The following is a 25,604-nucleotide window of genomic DNA, read 5'->3' as shown; positions in this document are numbered from 1 at the left end:
GATAGAATAAGTGGATCAAAAATTAATGGAGATAGAGAAGACCTAAATGATAGTATTTATCAATTAATCTGACCCAACTGACATAATAGAACAGAACACAATTCTCACAACAACAGAACACACCATTATTTTCAAGTGCACATGGAAAAACCATCTAAACAGACCACATGCTGAGCCATAAAATAAATCTCATTGAATTTAAGATGATTGATATCATACAAAATATGACCTCCAACTTCAATGGAACAAAATTAAAAGTCAAAAGCAGAAAGATATTCAAGAAATCACCAAATATTTGGAAGGTAAACAATAGTTTTCTAAATAATTCATGGATAACAGAAGAACTCAGGAAGGAAATGACAAAATATTTTGAACTAAATGAACATGTGAAAACATGCAACATAATAAAACTCATGGGATACAGCAGAGAGGGAAATTTAAGATTTTAAATGATTATATTAAAAAGGGGAAAATGTCTCAAATCAATGATACCAGCTCTCACTTTAAAGAACTAGAAAAAGAAGAGCAAATTAAATACAAAGCAAGCAGGAGAAAGAAAATGTAAAAGAGCAAAAATCAGTGAACTAGAAAGCAGAGAAACAATATAGACAATTAAATCAAAAAGTGTTCCTTTAAAATGATCAGCAAAATAGTTGAACCTCAAACTGGACTGAACAAACAAGCAAAAAAAGAAGATACACATTTCCAATATCAGGAATGAAAAAGGAGATATCACTACAGATATTAAAGGGAATTAAGGAATATCATAAAACACTAAAAGGATAATAGAATATTATGAATTACTTTATACCAATGCAGAAACAAGCTTTGAATTGACAAATTCCTCAAAAAGATAGAAATTAGCATTTTGTTAAATAAAAATAGAATACCTAAAGAACCCTATATTAATTAAAAAACTAAATTTCTAATACAAAACCTTCCCACAAAGAAAATTTCAGGTCTGGATGGCTTTATTAGTGAATTCTAACAACATTTTAAAGGAGAATAACATCAATTCTACACAAACTCAGAACATAGAGGAGGAAGGGGAAATTTCCCAAATCACTTTATGAGGTCTACCGTTACACCAAAACCATTACAAGAAAAGAAAACTACAGACCAACATCACACATGAACAAGGAAAAAATGTTCTTTTGCAATTTTTTGCAAGTCGAATCCAGCAGTAAGTAAAGAGTGCAATATATTATGACCAAGCAGGATTTATTCCAGGAATGCAAGATTGGTTTAACATTCATTATAACAACAGAATAAAATAGAAAAAAAAAAAAGTGATTATTCTATAGATATAGAATAAATGTTGACAAAATTCAACACCCATTCATGATTAAAAAAACAAGTCTCTGGGAATTAGACTAGAAGGGAACTTCTTGACTTGTTATAACGCATCTATGAAAAGCTTACAGCTAACAACATAAGTAATGGTAAAAGATTGAATGCCTCTAAGAATAGACATAAGATAAGAATACCCACTCTCACTACTTCCTTTACTGGAGGATTAGACAGTACAATAAGACATGAAAAAGAAATAAAAGGCAGAGGAAATGGGTAGAGAAAATAAGGCTGTCTCCTTCTCAGAAGACACAACCATGTGCATAGAAAATCTTAAGGAATTTACGAAAAAGTTATTAGAACAAATAAGTGACTTTAGCAAGATTGCAGACTATGAGATCAATAAACAAAATTCATCATATTCTCTACCCTAGAAATAAACTATTGGAAACAGACATTTAAAAACAATATCATAGGGGCGGGCCGCGGTGGCTCAGCGGGCAAAGTGCTTGCCTGCTATGCCGGAGGACCTCGGTTCGATTCCCGGCCCCAGCCCATGTAACAAAAACGGAGAAACAGAATACAATAAAACAAGAAAATGTTTAAAAATGTTTCCCTTTCTTCCTTCTATCCTTCCTTCCTTCTCTCTGTCTTTAAAAAAAAAAAAAAAAAAAAAAAAAAAAAAAAAAAAAACAATATCATATACAATTGCAACCAAAAACATGAAATACACTAGGATAAACATACAAGGCATGTTGAAGTCTCAGCAAATATTGCTGACAAAAGTGAAAGAAGACCTCAAAAAATAAAAAAAGGAATGATATATCATGTCGATGGTTCAGCAAACTCATTATAGTTAATAGGCAAAATTTCCCCCATTTGATCTTAGATTGAATGCAAATCCAACAAAAATTCTAGGAGACTTTTTGTGTTTTGGTTTTTTTAAATGAACAGGTCCATTCTAAAATGTATATAGAAATGCAACTACTATATCTTAGAACAGTGAAAACAATTTTAAGAAGAAGAATCATGTTGAAAGAATTATACTAACTGATTTAAAGACTTATTATAATAGTAAGAAATTAAGATAGTGGGGTATTTATATAAGACAGACATATAGATGAATGAACAGAATGCAGTATAGAAATAGACCTACATTTACACAGTTGACAGATGTTCCACAAAAGAGTCAAAATAAAAAAAAAAGAGTCAAAATAAGTCAAGGGGGAAAATGATAGTTTTTCAACAAATAATGCTGGAATGATTGGATATCCTTCTGGGGGAAAGAAATGTGGCTTAACACTTACCTCACACCATATACATAAATTAACTTGAAATGTATCAAATCTAAAAATAATATTAAACTATGAAATTTAAGAAGAAAATTTTTGAGTGTTGAGAGTAAGCAAAAATTCTTAGTTATGACAGAAACACACAAATCATAAAAGAAAAAAATGATAAAGTTGCATTCATTAAAATTTTTAAAAATCTGCTTTTCAAAAGAAAATGAAAAGTCCAAGTCACAAACTGGGAGATGTTCAGAGCACATATATCTGCCAAAGGACTTGCATCCAAAATATGTAAAGAACTCCCACCATTCAATAATAAGAAGACAAATGATCCAATTTTAAAAACTGGCAAAATTTTTGAACAATAACTTACAAAAGAAGATGTACAAATAGTGAATAAGCACATGGAAAGATGCTTAAAATAATCACCCATGAGGGCTAGGCGTCAGACATTGTATCAGTAGTTTCACCAGGAAAAACCTTAACTGTTTTTAATTACCATGATATCTCAAGCACCTAGAACAGTCCATGCACATTGTAGATATTCATATTTATTTTGTGAATGCATGAAAGAATGGACAAATGTTAGACTGGGTGGTCCAGTCCTGGAAGGTGACATTTCACTTCAGTTGAAACTCATTAAATACTTTCAACTCTGGAAAAAGAGCTGTACAAAGGAAAGTATGAAGGAAATGGCCAAGAGAAACTGTCTTCCTTTATTGGTTGCCCATATGCCCACTGTTACTGTCATAACTAAGATTATTAAACCAGAATATTTTAGGTTTCACTTATACATATGATTTACCTGTATGATTTCTTTTTTTTTAGAGTGCTTACTCTTTCTGGTTATAAAGGTAATACATGCCTTCTGTAGGAAGTCTAGAAAACATTGACAGTTTAAGAAGAAACTTAAAATTCCATCACCCCAACTGCCATTGAGCTCTTCCTTCTTGGAGTTCTTGTTTTCCTCACAGTCTGTACCACTACGTTGACAACAACATTATAAAGATCATTGTTCTAGTTTGCTAGCTGCCGGAATGCAACACACCAGAGACGGATTAGCTTTTAATAAAAATAAAAGGGGATTTATTTTGTTGGTTCTTCAGAGGAAAGGCAGCTAACTTTCCACTGAGGTTCTTTCTTACGTGGAAGGCACAAGATGGTCTCTGCTGGTCTTCTCTCCAGGCCCCTGGGTTCCAACAACTTTCCCGGGGTGACTTCTTTCTGCATCTCCAGAGGCCTGGGCTGAGCTACTAGTGCTGAGGTGAGGAATGCCGAGCTGCTTGGCTGCGCTACATTGCGTTCTCTCATTTAAGCACCAGCCAATTAAGTCAAATGTCACTCATTGCAGCAGACACGCCTCTTAGCCAACTGCAGATGTAATTAGCAACAGATGAGGTTCATGTACCATTGGCTTGTGTCCGCAGCAACAGAACTAGGTATGCTCACCTGGCCAAGTTGACAACTGAATCTAACTAACACAATCATGAAGATAGAGGCTGACATGAAAAGGAGGCAGGTGGGGTCCCCTGGGGATGGAGTGGGGCACCTGGGTGGAATTTTCCCGTGGGCAACTGGAAATGCATTTTATATCAGAGAGTTCAGATCCCAAAATGGGGAGGGAAAGGGATCACAGAAATCTCAGAGAGGGGAAGAGGCTGGTCAGAGAAGGAAAAAGCAGACCAAGAAGAAGAGCCAAGAGGATCTGGAGCCTAATAAAATATGATCAGTTTATCATGGCTCCAGGAAGTCCGTATATGGGACAAAGCATTAGAAAGAACAAATTTTCTCTTGAATTTTGACTTATAAATGTTTTCTTGGGCTCTTTGGAAGTGAGATGCTTTCTCTCCATATTTTCTATACCTGTGGACTTTCGCCAGCATTCATTTTGAAACAATTGGTTGACATGCAAAAGGCACAGATTTAACCAGAATATTACTTCCTGAATGCACTCTTTTCTTTCCTCTGAATACTGATTTCATCTACTCCTTTTAAAAACACAATGGAGTTTGTTTGGAGTGGCTTTTCAGAATTCTCTATTTTCACACCCACATTAGGAACAAATGAATCTGTTTAAATCTAAGTTGTTTGAGGAAGGCAAGTTTGCAACTAGACACAATGTATTGCTGATTTTTATCAGGAACATCTATTTATGATCCCCCAGCCATCTTTTTAATATGTTGCATTCCTCCTACATCAAGGTCTGTTCACAAAGGACAGTCTCCTGACTTTTTGTCATTTGCCAAAAATTTCCCTGTGGAACATTTGACTCATCTGCCTGGACAAATAGAGATGGAAGTTCAGCAGTAGCTGTGCAAAATGCTGCCAGATGTTCCAGGGTAATTAGAGATGGTGCCCTCTTCAGGATGGAAAACGCCAGAAAATGTTTCTAGGTACCCAAAGTCTAACGGATCACAAATACTCCCAAATTTCCCAAACACTGTCAAAATAAAAACCAAACTGCCCTATCTGGGAAAACAACCTCCTAAATCTAAGTTATCTACCTCAAACACGAGGACCTTGTTTTTTGTGCATTTAAATTTCCTTAATAGGATAGTATACAGAAAGCGTTCCCCCTTTGGACCATCATGCCCTCACTCAACAAGCATTATAGAGCCCAAAAACTATGTTACACTGAGCCCCAAACTCTACACATCCAAAGCGGAACTTGCCACCTTCCCCTCAAACTGCTCTTTGCCGCTGCAGCTCAAGACTGCATCCTTTCTTAGGCATGTCCATTGCCCTAACTTCTAGGAGGAAAGATTACTTGTATGAACTGGGGAGGGGTGAAATGATACGAAGTATGTGATGGGTGGGCTCACTTTTCTTAAAAAGAATTTTTATTGAGGAATATCCACACACATACAGTCCAACCATATAATACAATCGGTGGCTCACAATATCATCACATAGTTGTGTATTCTTTACCATGATCATTTTCAGAACATTTGCATCACTCCAGAAAAACAAATAAAAATAAAACAAAAAGAACGCATACATACCATGCCCTACCCATCCTTCTCACTGACCATTAGTATTTCAATCTACCTAAGTTTTACCCTTTATCTCCCCCTATTATTTATTTATCCTTTTTTTTAAACTCATCTGTCCATACCCTGGATAAAATGTGCCTTAGATACAAGATTTTCATAATCACACAGTCATGTTGTAAAAGCTATATAGTTATACAGTCTTCTTCAAGAATCAAGGCTACTGAAACACAGTTCGACAGTTTCAGGTACTTCCCTCTAGCCACTCCAATACACCATAAGCTAAAAAGGGATATCTATATAATGTGTTTGAATAATCTCCAGGATAACCTCTCAACTCTGAAATCTCTCAGCCACTGAGACTTTATTTTCTATAATTCCTCTCTTCCCCTTTCAGTCAAGAAGGCTGATTCCCATGATGCTGGGTCCTGGCTCATCACCAGGAGCTGGGTCCCACGTTGCCAGGGAGATTTACACCTCTGGGAGTCATGTCCCACATAGTGGGGAGGGCAGTGAGTTCACCTGCTGAGTTGGCTTAGAGAGAGAGGCCACATCTGAGCAACAAAAGAGGTTCTCTCAGGGTGACTCAGGCATAATTATTAGGAATAAGCCTATCCTTTGCAGAAATAAGCTTCAAAGGGACAAGCCCCAAGACTGAGGGCTCAGTTTACTGAATCGGTTGTTCCCACTGCTTGCAAGAATATCAGGAATCCCCCAGATGGGGAAGTTGAATATTTTCTCCTTTTTCCTTTCTCCTTGGGAACTGGGGATCTACTTTTAAGTTCTGTTACTATTCACAGAAAGAGGGAGTCAGGTGGAACATGCCATGTGAGAGTAATACAGATTTTTTTTTCATATAATGGTAATACAAGGTCAGAAATGCTAGGACATGGCAGGAGATGTTGAATTGAGCTGGGAGGGGCAGGGGAAAGGATTCCAGCACAGTGTCTGGTTTAATAAATGATTGGCAAATAAAAAGAGGTGATGTCTGAACAGAGCCTTGATGCTAAATGGGCCTACATCCAAGAGCAGGGAGGGATTCTGCATGAGAGCAAAGGCCCAGCCCTATCAATTCCCAGCTGTGTGCAAGGAATGACAGAACTTGGGGTGTGTCCTGGCAGTGGGGGAAAGAGGCTGAGGGGAAAATGAGGCTGGAAACATGAAGTGGGGTTGTTGGCTACAGTGTGGTAGACAATGAATATCCAGAACAGCCCAAGGAGTAGGAAGATAGAAATCTACTAAGGTCTGCATTTTCTAATGAAATGTAGGTGGTCTGTGGATGACAACTTCTAGAAGCAAAACTGGTTTGGAGACCATAATGGTAGCTCAGCTGAGAGGTAAAACAGTAGTCATGCAAAATGATATGAAATATGTGATGGGTGGACACAAAAATAAAATTTAGGGTCTATTTTGTTATTTGTTCCTTCAACAAATAATTAAGAGTAATTTTCTCCCATCTTAAACAATTCAAGGTAACACTCTCCCTTCATCCCACAGCCTCTTCCTGGTACCCACACAATTTGCCTTTACAACCACATTTCTGTAAAATGTTCCCTGCCTCCCTTCCCCTCTTCACTGCATGTTGATTTGGCTTCGGCCCTTATCACTTCTGCCAGGGTTCCCACTGAACTCCTAGATGCTAAATCCAGCTGGCACTTTCCAATCCTTCCTTATCTTGCTGGGTTCCTACCTTCAGCCCCAGACAGTGCTAAACACTTTTTACTTTTTATTTTGAAATAATTTCAAATTTACAGGACAGTTGTGAAAATAATGCAAACACCATATAGAGAATTCCAACATACTCCCACAGCACTCAGATTCACTGACTTTAACATTTTGTTACCTTTGCTGTATCGTTCTGTCTACCTGTCTTCTGAGAGCAGATAGCTACATCATACTCCTTGAACACATAAGGAGTCCATTTCTTAAGAATAAAGATTCTCACTTACGTAGCACCCTAAGCGCAGTTTTCAAGTTGAAGACATTTAATGTTTACATAAAGCTAACATTCTATAGTCCCTTTTTTGCGTATGCCCCAACAATGCACTTTTGAGCCTTATCACCTCCATTCCTAGATCTCATTCACTATCATGTATTGCATTTGTCATTATCTCTTCAGTTTTTTACTTTCAATAGTGGAAACATATACACAACATAAATCTTTCCATCCCAACAGCTCCCAAGCACACCATTCAGAGGGATTAATCACATTCACAATGTTGCAGTACCCTCACCACCATTCATTACTAGAATTTTCCCTTCATCCCAAACAGAAACCCTATACTCATTCTGCTTTAATTCCCCCATTGCCCCTGCTCCCCAACCCCAGTAACCTGTACTCTACATTGTCTCTATGGGTATGGCAATTTGAAGCTGTATGAACCCCAGAAAAACATGTTCTTACATTTAATACATTCTTGTGGGTGTGAATCCATTGTAATTAGAACCCTTTGATGAGGCTACTTCCATCAAGGTGTGGCCAGGATGGGTCATAATCCTATTATGGTGACCTTTATAAGACAGTGAAATGCAAATAGAGAGAAAGAAAGCCACAGAAGCAAGAAAGTGAAATAAAGGAAACCCAGAAGAGAAGAGAGAGACCAGCAGGTTCTGCCATGTGCCGTGTCATGTGGCAGAGTAGCCAGGGACTGTCCATAGCCAGTCTTTGGGAAGAAAGCATCACCTTGGGATATCTTGATTTGGACATTTTCCTGGCCTCAAAACCATGAGTAAATAAATCCTCATTGCTTAACCCAATCCATTCCATTGTATTTGCTTTGAGCAGCCAAAGGAAACTAGAACAATGAGTTTTTGCATCTTCTCTGATATTTTCTTTGTTGTTACCATGGTGTTTAAATTTAACATCCTAAACCCATAATGATCTTGTTTGGTTTGATACCAACTTAACATCAATAGCATACAAAAACTATGTTTCTATGCTCTGTTCTGCTGCCTTTATGTAGTTTTTGTCACAAATTACATATTTATACAGTCTGAGCCTAAAACCATTGATTTATTATTACATTTTTTGCCTTTTAGATCACGTAGGAAGTAAAACGGGGAGTTACAAATGAAAAATGCAATTGTACTGACATTTATATTTACCCTTGTCATTACCCTTACCAGAGATCCTTATCTCTTCAAATGACTTCAGTCAATTGTCTAGTGTCCTTTCCTTTCAACCTGCAGAACTCCCTTTAGCATTTCTTGTAGGATCCATCTTGTCGTGACAAAGTCTCTCTGCTTTCATTTATCTCTTAATCCCTCCCTCATTTTTGAAACAGATTTGCCAGATATAGAATTCTTGGTTGGTAATTCTTTGCTTCCAGCACTTTACATATGTCTTCCCACTGCCTTCTTGCTTCCGTGGTTTCCTATGAGAAATTGGCACATAACCTTATTGAGGTGCTTTTGTATGTGACACGTTGCAGCTCTCTTGCAGCTTTCAGAATTCTCTCTTTATCTTTGGCCTCTGCCAGTTTGATTACAACATGGCGCTCTGTGGGCCTATTTAGGCTTATCCTGTTTAGGTACTCTTCGAGCATCTTGCACACGTATTTTCATGTCTTTAACTAAATTTAAGAAATTTCCAGCCATTACTTCTTTGAACGTTCTCTCTTTCTCTTCCTTCTGGGACTCCCACAAATGTATATATTGGTTTGCTTGATGATGTCCCAGATGTTCCTCAGGCTCTGTTCACTTTTCTTCATTCTTTCTTCCTTTTGGTGCCAGGCTGGATGATTTCAATGGTGTTGTCCTCAATTCACTGATTCTTCTGTCATCTCCAACCTGCTGTAGAGACCAGCTAAGGAATTTTTTTTTTTTTGTATGCTGTACGGTGGAGTCATATTTCATTATTTTTCCATGTGAGTATCCCACTATTGCAGCACCATTTGTTGAATTTTTGTTTGCTTGCTTTTGGTTTGTTGACTTTGCTTGCTTCTTTGTTTTTTTGGGGAAGTGCATGGACCGGGAATCAAACCTGGCGAGAATTCTACCACTGAACTACCCTTGCACCCCTCTAAGGAATTTTTTTTTTTTTTTTTTTTTTTTTTTAAGGAAAGACAGAGAGAAGGAAGGAAGGATAGGAGGAAGAAAGGGAAACATCTTTTAAACATTTTCTTGTATTTTGTTTCTCCGTTTTTGTTACATGGGCTGGGGCCGGGAATCGAACCGAGGTCCTCCGGCATAGCAGGCAAGCACTTTGCCCGCTGAGCCACCGCGGCCCGCCCCCCTCTAAGGAATTTTTAATTCCTGTTACTGTGGTCTTAGTTCTTTATAGCTCCTTTTCATAATTTCCATTTCTCCCTTGAAATTTCCCTTGGGTTCATCCATAGTGTAGAGAACTTATTTCTTTTAGTTCTTTAAACATGTTTTCCTTGGGCTTTTAAAGTATATTTAGGACCATTTCTTTAAAGACTTTGTCTGGAATGTTCCAAGTCTGAACCTTCTCACTGTTGGTTCTAATGCTTTCCCCTTCTTCTTTGCTGGACCATCACTTCCCGTTTCATTGTATGTTTTGTAATCTTTTGTTTAAATCTGGACATTTTTGATATTTGAATGTATTATCACCAGAATTTTGATCCTGGAACTTCTGTTCCTTAAAGTGCTGAACATTTTTCCCAGCTCTTTCTCCCTCTCTTCTATCTTACCCTTCCATACCTGCATGCTCAGGTTTTTATTTCACAATTTTTTTTCCCTTGTCTATTTCAGCTCCTTCAAACTCTAGCTGTGCACTAATGACTCCCAGATCTCTACCTCCACTAAGCCATTTCTCCTGACTCCACACTTGTTTACCCAACTGCCTCCTAGACATCCTCATTTATTTGTCCCAGGGGTGGCTCAAATTCCACAGGATCCAGATGGAAATCATCTGGTTGCATGACCTTGAGCACCTTAGCTAATTGAATCGGGCTTCAATTCCTCAACAATAAAGCCAGGGAGTTACTAATAACCATCTCATACAGTAGTCTATAATGGAGATTAACTGAAATAACACAGAATACCATGTTCCTATAGATCCTGCACATGGTAAGAGATTTACAAGTTGTTATACTATTCCTGGAGATCTGACCTTGCCTCTCTTTCTCCACTGTCACTACTTTAGGCCCTCATCATCCCTTGAGACTAGGGCCACTCTTTGCTTGACTCCAGTCCTGCTCCTCTTCAGGTCTAGTCTCTACACTGCTAGTTTGTTCTTCTGGAAAAGCATATTTTACAATACCATCCTCTTACAACCTTTCTACGGCTATCCACTGCCATAGAATCCAAACTCCTTGGAAGGGCACAGAAGGTTCTTCAGGTCCTCAGCCTGGCCTCAGCTCCCAGCACATCTTCTCAGCAAGATGTGATGCCACACCTCAGCTCAGTCCTGCAGGCGTGTCCTCTCCTCCTGCTAATTCTACTCCTCGCAGATGTAGCTCAGCTACCACTTCCTCCGGGAAATCTTTCTGGACTTCTAGTAGGGACTACTATCTTTCTTGTTTGCTCCCCAAGGTCTCTGCTCTAACATTTCTGCCTTGATAATTGTATGTTCACTTGCCTGTCCTCACCTCTAAAAGAATAATCGGCAGATAGAGAAATTATCTCTTATTTTCGTATCCAGCACCTGGCTGAATGCCTGACACAGTAAGTACTCAAGGAAAGAGAATCAGGGCGAAGTATTTTCGCCAGAAAGTAAATAACTTTATTTGGGGAATCAGTATCAAGTACTGGTCAACCCACCTCGCCGCGGGCACAAGGCTGCACAGGAATTCCTCTAGGCCCGTGCTGGCTATACCGTGCCGCCATGTCCTTCTTGGTGCTTCAGCTCGGCAGAATGAAGCCATACAATTAGAACAGACATAGGGCTGCATCTACAGAGGCTTTTTCCCCAGTAGAGTTCACAAGAGCCTGTGAGGATATCGCCAGCGCGCTGAGGTTAAATCCTGCGCCCTTTGCAACTGGGAAAGTCTCGGTGTTAGCGGACAGCACGGGTGCAGGGCCTGCTTGGGCAGTATGGCATAAAGAAACGAAGCCTGGAAGCGCAGCGTCGGACAAGAGCACGCATGTGAGCGGGCCGCGGTCAGTCTCCGGCCCCGGACTCGGCTCCCCGGGCTCCCTAGTGTTCTCCGCGCCCCTTGCTGCCAAAGCTGCCTGGAGGCCGGCGGGAAAGCACCCGGCGTCCGGCTGTCACGTGCCACCGGCCAGGCGCGCGGCGCGACGGGGCGGGGCCAGCGCGGGCGGGGCGGGGCGGGGCGGGAGCCGGGCACAGGAAGCACTGGGAGGCCTGAGCCGTCCCAGGGTGCTCCGCGCGGCGTGGACTCGGGCCGCTGCCGCCATCCCGCTGCCGAGGGAGAGAGAGGCCCTCCCGTTCGCCGGTCGGGCCAGTGTGAGCTAGTGCGTGAGGGCGCGGGGCGCCGTGTCAGCGAGACGCAGAGCGCAGCCGCCACCGCCAAACGGACATGTTGGAGCCCAGCGCCGCCGCCTCTTTTTCTTCACCCTCCGAACGGGACTGAGTTGGGGCCCGCCACTCCTCCGCCTCTGCCTCAGCCGCCCGCCCGCCCGCCTGCCTGGGCCGCAGCCTCTTCCTGCCCCGGCCTCTGGCCCCGCCGCTCGCCGCTTCTCCCCCGTCCCCCAGGCCCAGCCGGTTCCCCGGCTCGCTCCGCCGCGGCGTAAGGTTTATGTGACCGGCGGGCCCGGAGCAGCCGCCGCAGCAGCGCGAACATGGACGCCGTCAACGCCTTCAACCAGGAGGTAAAGGGTGCTTGGGGCACGGGGATGACGGGCCTGCCGCCGGGGCCGGGGCACTGGTTCTCCCGCCGCCCGAGATTTAAAGTATTGGTTGGGGTGGGGACGCTTACTGCCCGGGTTCCGAGGCGGCGAGGCCTTCGCAGAGCGGCTTGGGGCCCGGAGAGGTCGCGGCAGCCCCGGGAGCTGACCCCACACCCCTCCCCCACCGCCTGCCCTGGGGCGGCGACCTGGAGCGGCCCTCCGCGCCCCCTGCGGACCTCCCACAGCTCCGGTCCCGGCCTATTCCTCTGACTTCACCCCTTAAGTGCTCAGGGGCGCTCGCTCTTTGCTCACGCCCGGTTATTGGTTTCGCGGTGCCGGGAGTCAGCAAGGGGGTAAGAAAGAGGCGCGGGCGGGCGAGTAGGGTTGGGGGCGGGGAAGCGGGAGCATCTGCCGGTTGTGGGGCTGGCGGAGCGGCGGTCTCGCTTCTCCTGTTGCTCAGGCCGCTGCACGTCGGCGGCTGGACTCTGATCCCAGGCCGGGGAGGAGTTGGAGAGGGTGTTCACCCGTCTCCTCCGGGATTCCTGCACCTGGGAAATGGGGTTAATAAACAGACGGGGTGACTACTTATTTCGAGTGGTGAACATAACCCTCTTAGAGGCTCTGGTCCCAAAGTGACACCTAAAAAGTTGAATGAGAAAAAAAAGTATTTACTCGGCCTAAGTCCGCTGGAAATCCGGCGTTAGCCTCCAGTCCCCGACCGTCGAACCCCCTCCCGAGGTAGTTAATCCTCGGCTCCTGTCTACGACAACATTTACATATGAAAACCTCCCCAAACCGGGAACAAAGCTGTCTGCCGCCTAAAAACTCTAGTTCTATCACAAATCATTCCAGGTGCTGCACACATCCTACTTAACAGAATCGATTGGGGGGGGGGACGACAACTTGACTATTGATATAAAATGCAGTTACAGAATGGAAGTCATTGTTATGTGTTCAGTCGAATTTTCTTCCAATGAAGATAAACCAGCTTTGAAAAAACTAGATGTAGTAGTTGAATGTATCTTGATAACGGCGTTAAAAAACTTAACTGCATCTCACAATAAGATTTTTACGGTTTGGTTTATAAGAGAATTATGATGCGGTAATTTTCCTTTCCAATTGCAGTGCCATAATTTGAGACCCTCTAGCTATGCTGCGGTTAAGACTGCTTATTGCCTTACAGATTATTTTAGAAATTATTTGTTTTCGATTAATGGGTACATAAACTCTTACCAGTAGTTGCAACTTGTTTTGAAGTGTCTTGCAAAGTTCTCTAGGGATGATTCTCAAAGTACAAAATATTTCCTAATTTTTGATGGTCAGAGAATTTGTGATAATATACTCCAAGTATGCCAGGTTTGAAAGTTGACTTTATTTACTGAAGGTAAAATTCATTGAAATGTTGGCTCTGTGTAAGCAAGGCCTTTCTACTCTTTTACCCCCACCCAACAGGTGCTCAGCAAATATTTGTTAAATGAGTGAGTATTAAATAGGAATGCGCATAATTTTTTTTTACAAATTTGGAGTACATTTCCCTCCCCAAATAAAACCTAACTATAGAATATTTTTAATTGCAATTTTTAATGAACAAGGCAGAGGATTTTTAGTGTACTCAAGATCAAAAGTATGGAATTCTGAATTACACATTATGGAAGTGGACATTAAGCAAAGTGTCTTTTGTTAATCCTGGAAATGTGCAAGCCATCATCAGTAGTTTTTTCTTTGAAAAAGCAAAAGTAGGAATGGTATTGACTTCATGAAAAAGGGAAGTGGTATTTTAACCCTTTAAAATGGGCAAAATGAAAATTTTCATTGCTCATTTTCCTCCTTAAATATTTTTCATTTCTGTCCCTAGTCTTATTTTATAAGCTTAAAATTATATTATATTAGATTTATGTTCTCAGGTCTGTGTAACGTCTGTTAAATTTAAACTTTTTTACGGGAGAATTTGGTCTGACTTCAAAATCCATCATCTTGTGCCTTCATTTGCAGTGCTTCTAAACTGTTTCCTCCCATTTATGAAGTGTTATTGATTAGTTTTCCCTAACCTGGAATCGTCTAACTCTGATCTTCATTTAACAAACATTTGAGTGCCTGCTCAGCTGCACTCACCTGAATGCTTAGAGTTTAATCTAATAGAGAACATAAGCTTTAGGCAAATATCTTGAGCATATGATAGAACTGCTTCCTTTCTGGCCCTTATAAAGTACTGTGGGTTAGCTACGGACAATCAGTGAAGACTTGGAAAGAGAAAAAAAACATCTGTTTGAGGGTTAAAGAAAGTATAAGCAACAGTGATCAAAGAGCAACAAACAGTTTGCTCTTTGAGAAATAAGTGAGTAGTAATTTGACCCAGGAGGCTACAGAAAATAAGAAGGTTATAAAGTTTAGTTTGGGGCCTGACATTTACAAATTTCATGGCAGTGTAATGTGTTATGGGTAAGCAGTGAAGATTTTGAGTAGTGGGGTGATGAAATCAAAACTCTGCTTGATTTGTAGTGGTATGTAGGATTGTATGTAGAAGGCACAGACTTGGGGAAGTTTGGCTAGGTGGGGACTGGAATAAGAAAAGCAAGTAGAATTTGAACATGGCAAGTCCATTGTGGGAATACAGGAGAGGGGAAGAAGATGTAGGCTAGAGGAATTCATGGACTTGGCATCAGATAGGCTTTTAATCTTTATTTGCCCCCACATTCTGCGTGTTGGGAATATGGTGGTGCCATTAACACAAGACAGGTAGTAGTAGTCATCAAAATTAGATTTAGTGGAGAGGAAAATGAGTTTTTTTATTTTTTTATTTTAACCAATTGAGTTTGAGTTATATGTAGAATGATGATGTGGAAATTCTGGGCAAGCAGTTTGGCATGTAGCAGACTTGCAAGCAACCAGGAGATAGAGGGAAACATCTGGGAATGATCCTTAGATGTACCCTGGAGAAAATTGGGAGGGGAAGAGAAAAGGGCTTGATATTTAATAAGCATCTATGGCATGTCAAGCATTATATATGCACATTATCTAATTTAATATTCCCCTACCCCTGGAAGAGGAAACTAATTTTAAAGGAGTTAAATAATATTACCCAGGGGCCTACTGCTAGTTAATGTTAGAGCTGAGATTTGTATGTAGGCTCTCCAATTTAATTGCTGTGTGATGATATTTTCTTTGATACTGGGGGAGTGGTCAGAAATTAAGGGTTTAAGGAAAAGGCCTTTGAAATTGTTGGGGTTGATGGGATCTGAAGTTTAAAGTTGAATAGTGAGTGATGGGAGATAAGGAAACATGTGGTACTATGAGAACTATGAGAGGTTTGGTAGTGAGGGATTAGAGTGAAAAGTTACCTTGAGGATGAAGGGAAAGAAGAAGGTTTATATGTTTATGTTGTATATGTAAGGTATCAGAGTTAGTAAGTGGTGTTTAAACGCTGGCTTCCATTAGATAAGGGTAGAGACTTAGGCATGTTTGGGAAGGAGGAGGTAGAAAAGTAGAGTTAAAAACTGCAGGATGGGTTAGTTGAAGCAAAATTGTGGATGAGTGGAAAGGGGCTGATTGGAAGTAAGTTAAAGAGATAAGAATCTCTGATACTGAAGGGTAGGGAGATAAGAAAGATAAGGTTATTAAAAACAACTTCCTGAGCATTTGGAGGACTTTTATGTCAAGACACTTTATAAAAGTGTGGTAAACGATGAAAAGATCAAGTGAAAAGAAATTGATTATTAATTTATGGTCAGTACTTCATTCCATCCTGCTATGTTGTATGTACACTCCTTAATGTGAAGAATTTGGTACTTAGTAAAAGTTTGTTGAATGAGTAAAAGTTATAGATTGGATTTTTTTAACCCATTGATTGCCTTTTTAGCCTTTAATCTGTCTCCATCCGAAGAATATTTCTTGCCACTCTGCCCCTCACTATTTTTGCAGCATTTACTATTTTAAGACCTCTTATTAAAGCAGAAAAAAGTGAAGAAAAGCATAACATCTATATACTTGCCACAAGAATTGATAGTTGTTTTTTTTGTGTGGATTTTGTTTTAAAAATAAAATACAAATAAAGTTGTTTTCTCCCATCCTCAGTCCCATTGCCCACTCTAGTCAGAGGCAGTCAGGTCATCAATTTGGTATCAATAATATCCTGTGTTTTGATATACCTGCGTGGTATATTGTACGTTTTCTGCAATGTGCTTTTTTGAAAAAATTCAAACATTAATTATATTCATTTTTATAACTGCTTTGTAGTATGCCATCATTTGAATAAACCATATTTTATTTATCTGGTTCTGAAATTAAACTTTGTTTCTCATTTTTCGCTGACAAATAATGCAGTGACCTTTCTCATTGCATATATGTAAAACATGTCTTGTGCATGTGTGTTCTCAAAGTTTTTGGTCTAAATCCTCTTTAGACTTTTAAAATAAGATGAGGCCCACAGAAAGTGGTTGTATCTGTGGGTTATATCTACTGATATTCACTATAGTAGAAATTAAAACTGAGACATTAACTATATGTGAAAAAGAATAAACCCATTCATTACATATTAATTTAATAACATTTTTAATGAGAATAACTTTAAGACAGAAAATTAGTGAGAAGAGTGGTAGTGTTTTGCATTTCTGCAAAACTCTTAAACTTTTAATTAATATGTGCTGAATCTTCATATCTATTTCTTTCTGTCTCTTGTGATATCACGTGTCATGTAACTTCTGAAAAGCACTGCTGTGTACTTACAAGAAACTGAGAGTAAATATGGGGGGGGGAATGTCTTATATGAAGACAGTTTTGATCTCGCAGACCAATGATTAGGAATTTAGAAACCCCCTAGGTGGAGGTCCTCATGCTGCTGTTTGAGAAGAGCACTAGCACACAGGAGGCTGAAGGTGGTGTGCATGTGATACTAATTTGATGTGCTGGGAGAAAATATTAGTGTTTTTATGTTCATTTTAATCTTTGAAATAAGAAATTGTGCTCTATGAATACATAATGTTTGAATTAACACTGATACACTTATCCTGTCAGGCTGGGCTGTCAGTCTTAAACCACTGTGTTATCCTGAAAGGAGTCAAGTGTCACATCGTAATCTGGAACTTGCTGCCTCTACCTATTCTCACTGGAAATCATTCTGTATGACTGTTAGACATTTTGCCTATTGATTACTAGGTGTGATTGTCTTCTAGAATCTAGATTATTTGATGAGATTTCCTTGCTAAGTATTTCTTTAACCTGTACTGCTAATCTTTTTAGTTGTTAGTTTTTTTAATCCTTCTCTTTTCTGAGAACTCTATCTAAAGAACTGGACAAAGAATTGAAACAAAATTCTTAGTGTGTGGAAGAGACACAGCACCAGATCAGTGATTGAAATAAACATGAAGGATTCTCTTGTCTCAATTTACCATGTTACTTTAGGAGTTTGGGACAGTAAAAGTTAAGTTATAGTTTATTTCTGCTGCTCTTCACTTTCAGGAAGTTGTTAATCCCCAACAACAGTTGAGGTCTGGCTCTATGGTATCTGAACTAAAACTTCAGCTTTTAGAGCAGCATTTACATTGATATTCGTGTTAAAATGTTCCCCTCCCTAATCTATGATTTTGTTTAGTGTTCTATTTCAGAAAAAATTACATGGACACATGATTAGGAGTTGATTCTCATGAAGATAGGGATAATGGAAAAGTTAGTTTACAAATCTTGTAAAATAGAATTCAGGATAAAACTAATAGAAAGTTAACAAAATGGTGGTGGCTTTTGTTTTACCAAATATAAATTGTAGGTTGTTTTCCTCTGCTGTAGAGCAAATGGTAACAGAAGAAGGTGCTGGTGATATAAAGACTAGGAAAAATTGCAGATGGTGTTTAAAAGACTATTATATTACTTATATCCTACTTTTTAAGTTTTCTTAATTCACATAAGTAGTTAACCCTGAAATGGTTTTATTTTTAGCAGTATATGTTTATACTTCAGTGTGTTTTGTAAAACATTTTTCTAAATTCTGGAACTAGGAGAAAGTCACCCAATTTGTGGAAAAATGTGATAAGGCAAAGAAATTTAGGAGGAAGTATGAAAATACTTTAACCCCCTGAACTTGAAACTGTTAGTGCAGTTTGTAAAAAGTATCTGGTTTTAAATCTTTAGAAATCTGAGGAGTAGCATTTATAGAGAAGACTTTTTCTGTTTTGCACTATTTAAGGCCAAGTGAAGTCCTTGTTCAGTAGGAGCAAGGAAGCACAACAGTTTTTCCTGTCTTTTTGTTGAAAAAAGACTTAGAAAGTGTATGTTTTACAATGGGAGTATTTCATGTTGATACAAGACCTGTCTTGTCTCCATGTCTTCTCAATAAGTGGAAAATTGGCTGAATGTTTGCCTTTCAAAGGTTTTAACTCTTGAGTGTAAATGGAATTTACCTGTGAGTAAATTATATCTATAATTACATGGATATTTTCTTTAATGCCCAGATGTATTCGAAGGTGATTTCCCAGATTTGGATTTTGTATTTATGAGCGCTTCAGTTATCATAAAGATTTAAAGGAGAAATTTCTAAATCTTTTTTTTTTTTTTTTAGTATTTTTGGATAGTTTTATTATAGATTTACAGATCATGTAAGCATACTATTAACTTCAAAGATAATATTTACCTTGAACAGATCAACCTGATAATCATAACAATAGTTTATTGCTTAGTTATATCAGAAGTCGGAGAAAGATACATTTTTTATCTCTATGCACACAATGCTAAAGTCATTTTAACTCCATGAATTTTAATTTTTTTGTTTTAAAATTAGTGCTGATGAGCTAAATTTAAATTAGAAAGTAGAGAAAAGAATCCCACCTTTCAAATACCACTGACACTTTAGAGTATTTCCTTTCAGTCTTTTTTCCCACTCCAGTTATCTTTGCAAATCTTTAAATGGTTACCAGATTTTAAAAAATTTTTAAATGATTTCAAACTTACAGGAAAGTTGCACAAATAACACTTGCTGTGTTTGTTATATTGTTCTGTCTACCCATTTTCTAAACATTTATGGGTAATTTGCCTTACGTCCTCCTTTACCACTTTATACTTCCATATATTTTTCCTAAGAATGAGGATATTCACTTATATAACCACATTAAGTACAATTACCAAATTCAGAAAAGTTAACATTGATAAAAAGTCTAGTCTGTATTTCTTTTTTTTTTTTTCAGTTGTCCCAATAATGTCTTTAGGGCATTTTGTCCTCCATTGTTAGATTCAGTCCAAGGTCATATAGTGTACTTGATTATCATTGTCTCTTTAGTCTCCCCCCTCCCCCCAGTTGTGGTCACTTACTCACAACATAAAATTTCCCACCTTAACCACTCCCAAGCATACAATTCAGTGACATTAATTTCTTTTACAGTACTCTTTCATCGCACCAAGCTAGGGACACTGCACCCATTATGCGTCTGCACCTATTACATATCTGTACCCGTTACGCATCAACTACCCAGTCCTCCCCTCTGCCCTGATAACCTCTTTATTCTGCTTTGTTGCTGAATTTGCCTATTCTAAATATCTCATATAAGTGAGATTATACAGTGTTTCTCCTGTGTCTGGCATATTTCAGCCAGCATGATGTTTTCAGGGTTCATCCGTGTTGTAACACATTATCAGAACTTCATTCCTTTTACCAACTGAGTAATATTTCACTTTTTTATATACTAAATTTTGTTTATCCATACATCTGTTGCTAGACATTTGAGTTAATTCTACCTTTTGCTTGTAACGCTGTGAACATCCATTTACAAATTTGTTTGGTTCTCTGTTTTCAGTTTTTGGGCATATGCCTAGAAATGGAATTGTGAGGTCATATGGAAATTCTGTGTTTAACTTTTTGAGGAATTGTCACATTGTTTTACAGAGTGTCTGTACCGTTTTACATTCCTACCAACAATGTGCAAGGATTCCTATTTTCTACAGCCTGGTGTCACTTGTTACTTTCTGTTTTTAATAATAGTCATTCTAGGGGGTATGTGATATTAACCTTATTGTAACTGGATCTTTTTAATAATACGGATTTGTTTTCTGATTTTAAAATAGTCTGTAGAAAATTTGAGAACATGTGGTTATTGCTTCAGATAAATTTCTGACCTAGAATTAGGTTTTAGAAGGTATAGACAAGATTTTGGTTTTTGAAACAGATGTTTTAAAATTTTCCTCCCAATTAAAACTCTCCGGTTACATCTCATTAGCATTGTGAGCACCCTTTTTGCTTTAGGCTCATCCACTCTTACCAATTAGATCATTGAACAGTTGTATCTCATTGTTTTAATTTGTGCTTTGATTATTGGTAAAGTTGAGCATTTTCCTATGTTTATTAATTAACCATTGGCATTTCCTTGTTAGGTCGCTTTCCTCAGTACGTTTCTCATTTTCACTAGCTCTCACTGTTTGTATATGCTGTTGATTAACTTATGTACAGTATTCTGCTTTCAGGTTATATGGCATAATGGTATTTGTTTAACACGTGATCAACACATTTACTCCCCTCACTCCCCATCAAATTAAATTGCCCAATATTGAAAAAGTAACCTTTGGGAAATTGTATGTTAAAGGCTTGACGTGCCAGGTAAGAAGGAACTGTAAACTATCCCTTATCTAACTTTTCTAGCAGTAATAATAATTTTATGGAGTTGTTGCTGCAGAAAAGATTATTTTTGACAGATTTTTTTTCTAAAGTGTTTATGTTGCTAATAAAGCTTTAAGTTATGTTAGATTTAATTCTTGATTTGGTCTCAGCCAGTGGGGTCTGATGCATTACATCAGATGAACAAAAGAGGAGGAAAGGCTGTAGGATTAAATACTTTGATATCTTTTTCCATTTGGAGTGCGATTTGTACACCAGCCTGTCATTGTGAGTGTATGTATTTGCTTTTGAAAGCGTTCTTATTTTTTCTTTAAATTAAACTTTATAATTAAATATTAATAATGGGAACTTAAGAGAAAATTACTTTGTCATCTTGGAGGTAATAATAGCAAATGAAGGAATTTTGGATATAATCCAGTATAAGGTGCATTCATTATAAAGAAAATTTAAGGAAGACAAATTTTTAAAATCTTAAGAAAAAGAAGGGTAGGTGTAACTATCCCATTGTAAGAGATTCTAAAAGAAAGTATTGCTTTGAGGTATTTACAGTTGAAAAAATGACTTATTTAGGCTAGTACTTAGTCTTCTAATTCTTTTCATTGCTTTGACATCTCAGTTCAGGTTACGGGGGTAACTTTGATCTCTTCCAGTTTTGTTAGACATTTCTTTTATGAATTTCTAGAAATTGCTAGTCAATAGAAGCCAGAAGAGTCACTTAGAATTTACAATAAACTAACTTGAATTCATTTTATAAAGTGTGTTGTTTTGTAAAGCAGTTAGGGAAAGTTAAAAAGCGAGCATTTTAAACATATTTTACATGATTGCATCATGAATAAATTACAAAAATATAGGCAGAATGAGTATTGTTGAATGGGTTTTATTTTTTTAGCTGTTTGACAATATCCAAAGAATTTCAGATAAATGGTTCTCCTACAAGTAGGTTCCATTTTGTTTAAACTTTTAAAAAATCATTAACTTAGAGGAAAGCAAGCAAAACAGGTTCATGAAATTTACAGGCTGATTGGAATAACTGCCACATCAAATAGCAGTATATTTCAAAACTACCTAAATTAATTGAAAGGCCTGTCATAAACCAACATGAAGTCTGCGTAAACATAAAGTCAGCATGAAGATCTAGTTTTGTTTTGTACAGATGCTGGTGAAAATTGTCTGCGGCTTTTAGTTATTTATACATGTGAATTAAAGACTGAAATGCTTTTTTTTTTTTTCTGAAGGTGACTAAAGTTGTGGTGAGCTGTGTAATGACCCATCCAAAGAGGTTCATGCCCTAATTCCTAGAACCTGTGAATATGTTACTTTATGTGGCAAAGGGGACTTTGCAAACATGATTGAGTTAAGCATCTGAAATGGTTGATTAGCCTGGATTATCCAGACCTTAAATGTAATCCTAAGGGTCCTTAGAGAGACGGGGGATTCACAGAGTAAACAATGTGATGGAAACAGGGGTCAGAGAGTAGTGAATGTGTTATGCTGCTGGTTTTGAAACTAGAAGAATGAGGCCATGAGCCAAGGAATGGAGGTACCCTCTAGAATCTGGAAAAGGCAAGGAATAGATTCCCTCTTAGACCTTCCAGAAGGAATGCAGCCTCCCACCAACACTCTGGTTTTAAATCTGTGAGACCTCTGACCTCCTAAATTGTAGGAAAATAAATTTGCGTTCTTGTTAAGACACTACTTTGTAGTAATTTGTAACAGCAGCAATAGAAAAGCTAACTCAATCTTAGATTTCATTAACACAGACACATCTGGACTCTTGTCCATTTTGGGGTATCATACTTAAAAGGAATCTATAGCAAGACCTCATCAGAATAGTCAGATCTTGAAATATCGTGTGGGTAATAGTTGAAGGAAAATAACAGAGGAGAAACATGCTAGATCTCTTCAAAAATTATTTTTTAAATTTATCATTACATTTTGTGCCCTTGCCTTCTAGATCCTGTAGGAAGTAAAAAATGAAGTTACAAATCAACAGTACAATAGTACTGGCATTTATATTTACCCATGCCATTTGCCATTTCCTTTCCAGAGATCCTTATTTCTTTATGTGACTTCAGTCAATTGTCTGTCCTTTCCTTTTGACCTGCAAAATTCCCTTTAGCATTTCTTGTAGAACCAGTCTAATGGTGACAAAGTTTCTTAGCTTCTGTTTATCTGGGAATGTCTTAATTGCTCCTTCATCTTTGAAAGACTGTTTTGCCGGATATAGAATTCTTGGTTGGCAATTTTGTGTTTTTAGCACCTTAAGTATGCCTTACCCCTGCCTTCTTGCCTCCATAATTTCTGATGAGAGATTGGCACTTAATCTGTTTGCAGCTTCTTTGTATGTGATACATTGCTTCTCTTTTACAACTTTCTGAATTCCCTCATCTTTGGCATTTGCCAATTCAATTATAGCATGACGTGCGGTAGGCCTATTTGGGTCTAACCTACTTAAGTTTTCAGCCATTTTTTGAAATATTCTCTTTGCCCCTTTCTCTTTCTTCACTTCTGAGATTCCCATAACATATATATTAGTGTGCCTGAAGATGTTCCACATGTTCCTCAGGCTCTTTATTCTTTTCTGGTCCTCGGACTGGATGATATCAGTTATCTACCAGTTCACTGGTTCACTTCTCCCAGCTCCGATCTGTTGTTGAAACCCCTCTGGGGAATTTTTAATTTCTGTTACTATGATTCTCAGCTCTGTTTGCTTACTTTTCATAGTTTCCATCTCTCTGTTATGCTCTTTTTGTGTTCATCTGTATCTAGCTAGTGTTATGGCAGAGCTTTCCTTGAGTGCCGGGGGCTAACCCCCCAAAAGAAAAGGAAAAAAAGAAAAGACTTTTTCCAGTCATTGCAGATCATCCTGTGTTTGAGTGCTTTCCTTCATAGCTTGTCTTTACAGTGAGTTTAGAGATTTCCAGGCCAAAGCATAGGGGCCTTGCTGGTTCTTCTGTGAAGTGTCTTTGGTATGCCTGCTTGGCCTTAAAACTTTACACAGGTAGGAATGTCTCCTCTTCCCTAGGAAACAGTTTCCTCAGGGTCCTAGGGCAACATTGCATGCCCTGTAGCCAAGCATCCCTAGCCCCAGATTAGCCTCTTTACTGCTCTCCTATTTGTGTGGTATAGGAGAGCTTAGTGAGCCTCCTCCTACACACACAGAACAAGTTCTGCAAATTCTTGGACAGCAAGCCTCTCATTAGCCTAGACACACATGTTGCCAGTATATTCACAAAGGTTACTTTACTCTTCTGGACCTGGGATCCACAATGGGAGTATGGCTGGAGTAAGTAAGGATTTAGGGGAGAGACCAGCCAGGCTGCTATGAGAGCCTACTGGTTTTCTTTCTTAATTAGGTGTTTGCCCTCTACTTCAGTTCTTTATCTGTTTTCTGGAGCTTTGAGAAAAATATTTCTTCTGGTTGCTGGTTGTTCAAAACTTCTGTAGAGGAATAGAGCCTTGAGGCTTCTCACTCTGCCATTTTGTTCAGGGCAGGGTATCTTAAAATTCTTTTAAGTTACATGAGAGAGATCACTGGTTCTGTGCTTCAGAGGCTGTGCTGAGGTTTCTGTGTTATGCAGCAGCACAGGTCATTTTTAGGCTTTCTGATGGTCTTTCAGCTAGTGATAGCAAAGAGTCAAGCTCATGCCTGCTGCTGGCAAGTATTTTACTTTTTCCACTTATAATTATGCCTTCTAAGAAAGTCGTACTTTGGGGGCTGCTGCTGTTAATCTATATAGGAGGATTTCTTGGCTGCTATGAAGTTTTTTCGTTGATGGATTGCATAAGTAGTGAATATGGGGTATAATGGTACAGAAAAACACCGCACCTAATGATGTTTATTGATCACTTGCCCAGTACCAAGTGATAGACCAGTCGTTTCGTTATACAAAAACTGATTTCGTTTTCAGTGAAATTGATGCCTAGGAAGTAGATACCACTATATTCTTTTTTACTTTTAAGAATATTGCTGCTTAGGGAGGTTAAGTAACTTGCATAGAAACATCTACATAGTTGGATACAGATTCAAAACCAACTCTTTCTTTCTCCAGAATACCATAATAACTGATTTTTTTCATTAATAGATTTTGTTGGAATTTTATGGTTTGTATATGTAAACCTGATTTTTTCTTTTTTGTACGTTTGTTGGCTAAGATTGAATGTTGATCAGAAAAAAACTATAGAGCTTGAATTATCTTTATATCTCTGCTCTATATTATCATGTGCATTCTGTAACTTGATGGAAAAATAAATTCTTTTTCCAACTTGAGTCATGATTCAGCCTTCCCCCCCCCATCCTGTCCATAAAAAATGTATTAATGGTTTGAAGGAATCTACACATTATTAAAAGGTAACTGGCAGTCAATTTGGGCCTTATTTTCCTCATCTCTAAAACGAAGGAATTTTTCTCTGGGTCTTTGGCTTTTGTAACTTTTGCCTTTGACCCACACAGTAAAAATTACATTTTGCATTGAGGCTCTCTCTGGTGCTTGTGCATATAAATAAATACTCAAACAAAACTGAGAATTTTCACAAAACAGTATTTGCTCTTAACTGTGTGCTGTACTATTTTATTTTTAGTCTTTCCAATTAAAAAAAAACAACACTGAAGTTCTGTCACCACCCATTGAGCTCATTTTTACAGTCTACTAATGTGTCTCAAATAACAGCTTGAAAAACACTGCCCTAGGT

The 25,604-nt window shown here is 38.6% G+C and overlaps 1 protein-coding gene across 6 annotated transcripts in view; it reads left to right on the top strand.

Moving 5' to 3' along the window:
* The first annotated feature begins 11,858 nt into the window (after positions 1–11,858).
* The window catches only part of SCAF4 (SR-related CTD associated factor 4), a 62,582-nt gene continuing 48,836 nt past the window's right edge, over positions 11,859–25,604 (top strand). For 3 of the 6 annotated variants that reach the window (XM_077118825.1, XM_077118822.1, XM_077118821.1), the window contains exon 1: positions 11,859–12,304. In XM_077118825.1, coding sequence (XP_076974940.1) covers positions 12,275–12,304 — 30 coding nt within the window. In that variant the 5' untranslated portion in view covers positions 11,859–12,274. Of the gene's footprint in view, positions 12,305–12,486; positions 25,603–25,604 lie in introns of those variants that run through there. The other 3 variants (XM_077118824.1, XM_077118820.1, XM_077118823.1) reach the window with 2 other exon arrangements.

The sequence above is a fragment of the Tamandua tetradactyla genome, chromosome 10 (genome assembly GCF_023851605.1).
Source record: "Tamandua tetradactyla isolate mTamTet1 chromosome 10, mTamTet1.pri, whole genome shotgun sequence".
In the NCBI taxonomy this organism is placed as follows: Eukaryota; Metazoa; Chordata; class Mammalia; order Pilosa; family Myrmecophagidae; genus Tamandua; species Tamandua tetradactyla.
Note: the sequence above shows the minus strand (reverse complement) of the source record. Positions and strands in the feature narration are given on the sequence as shown.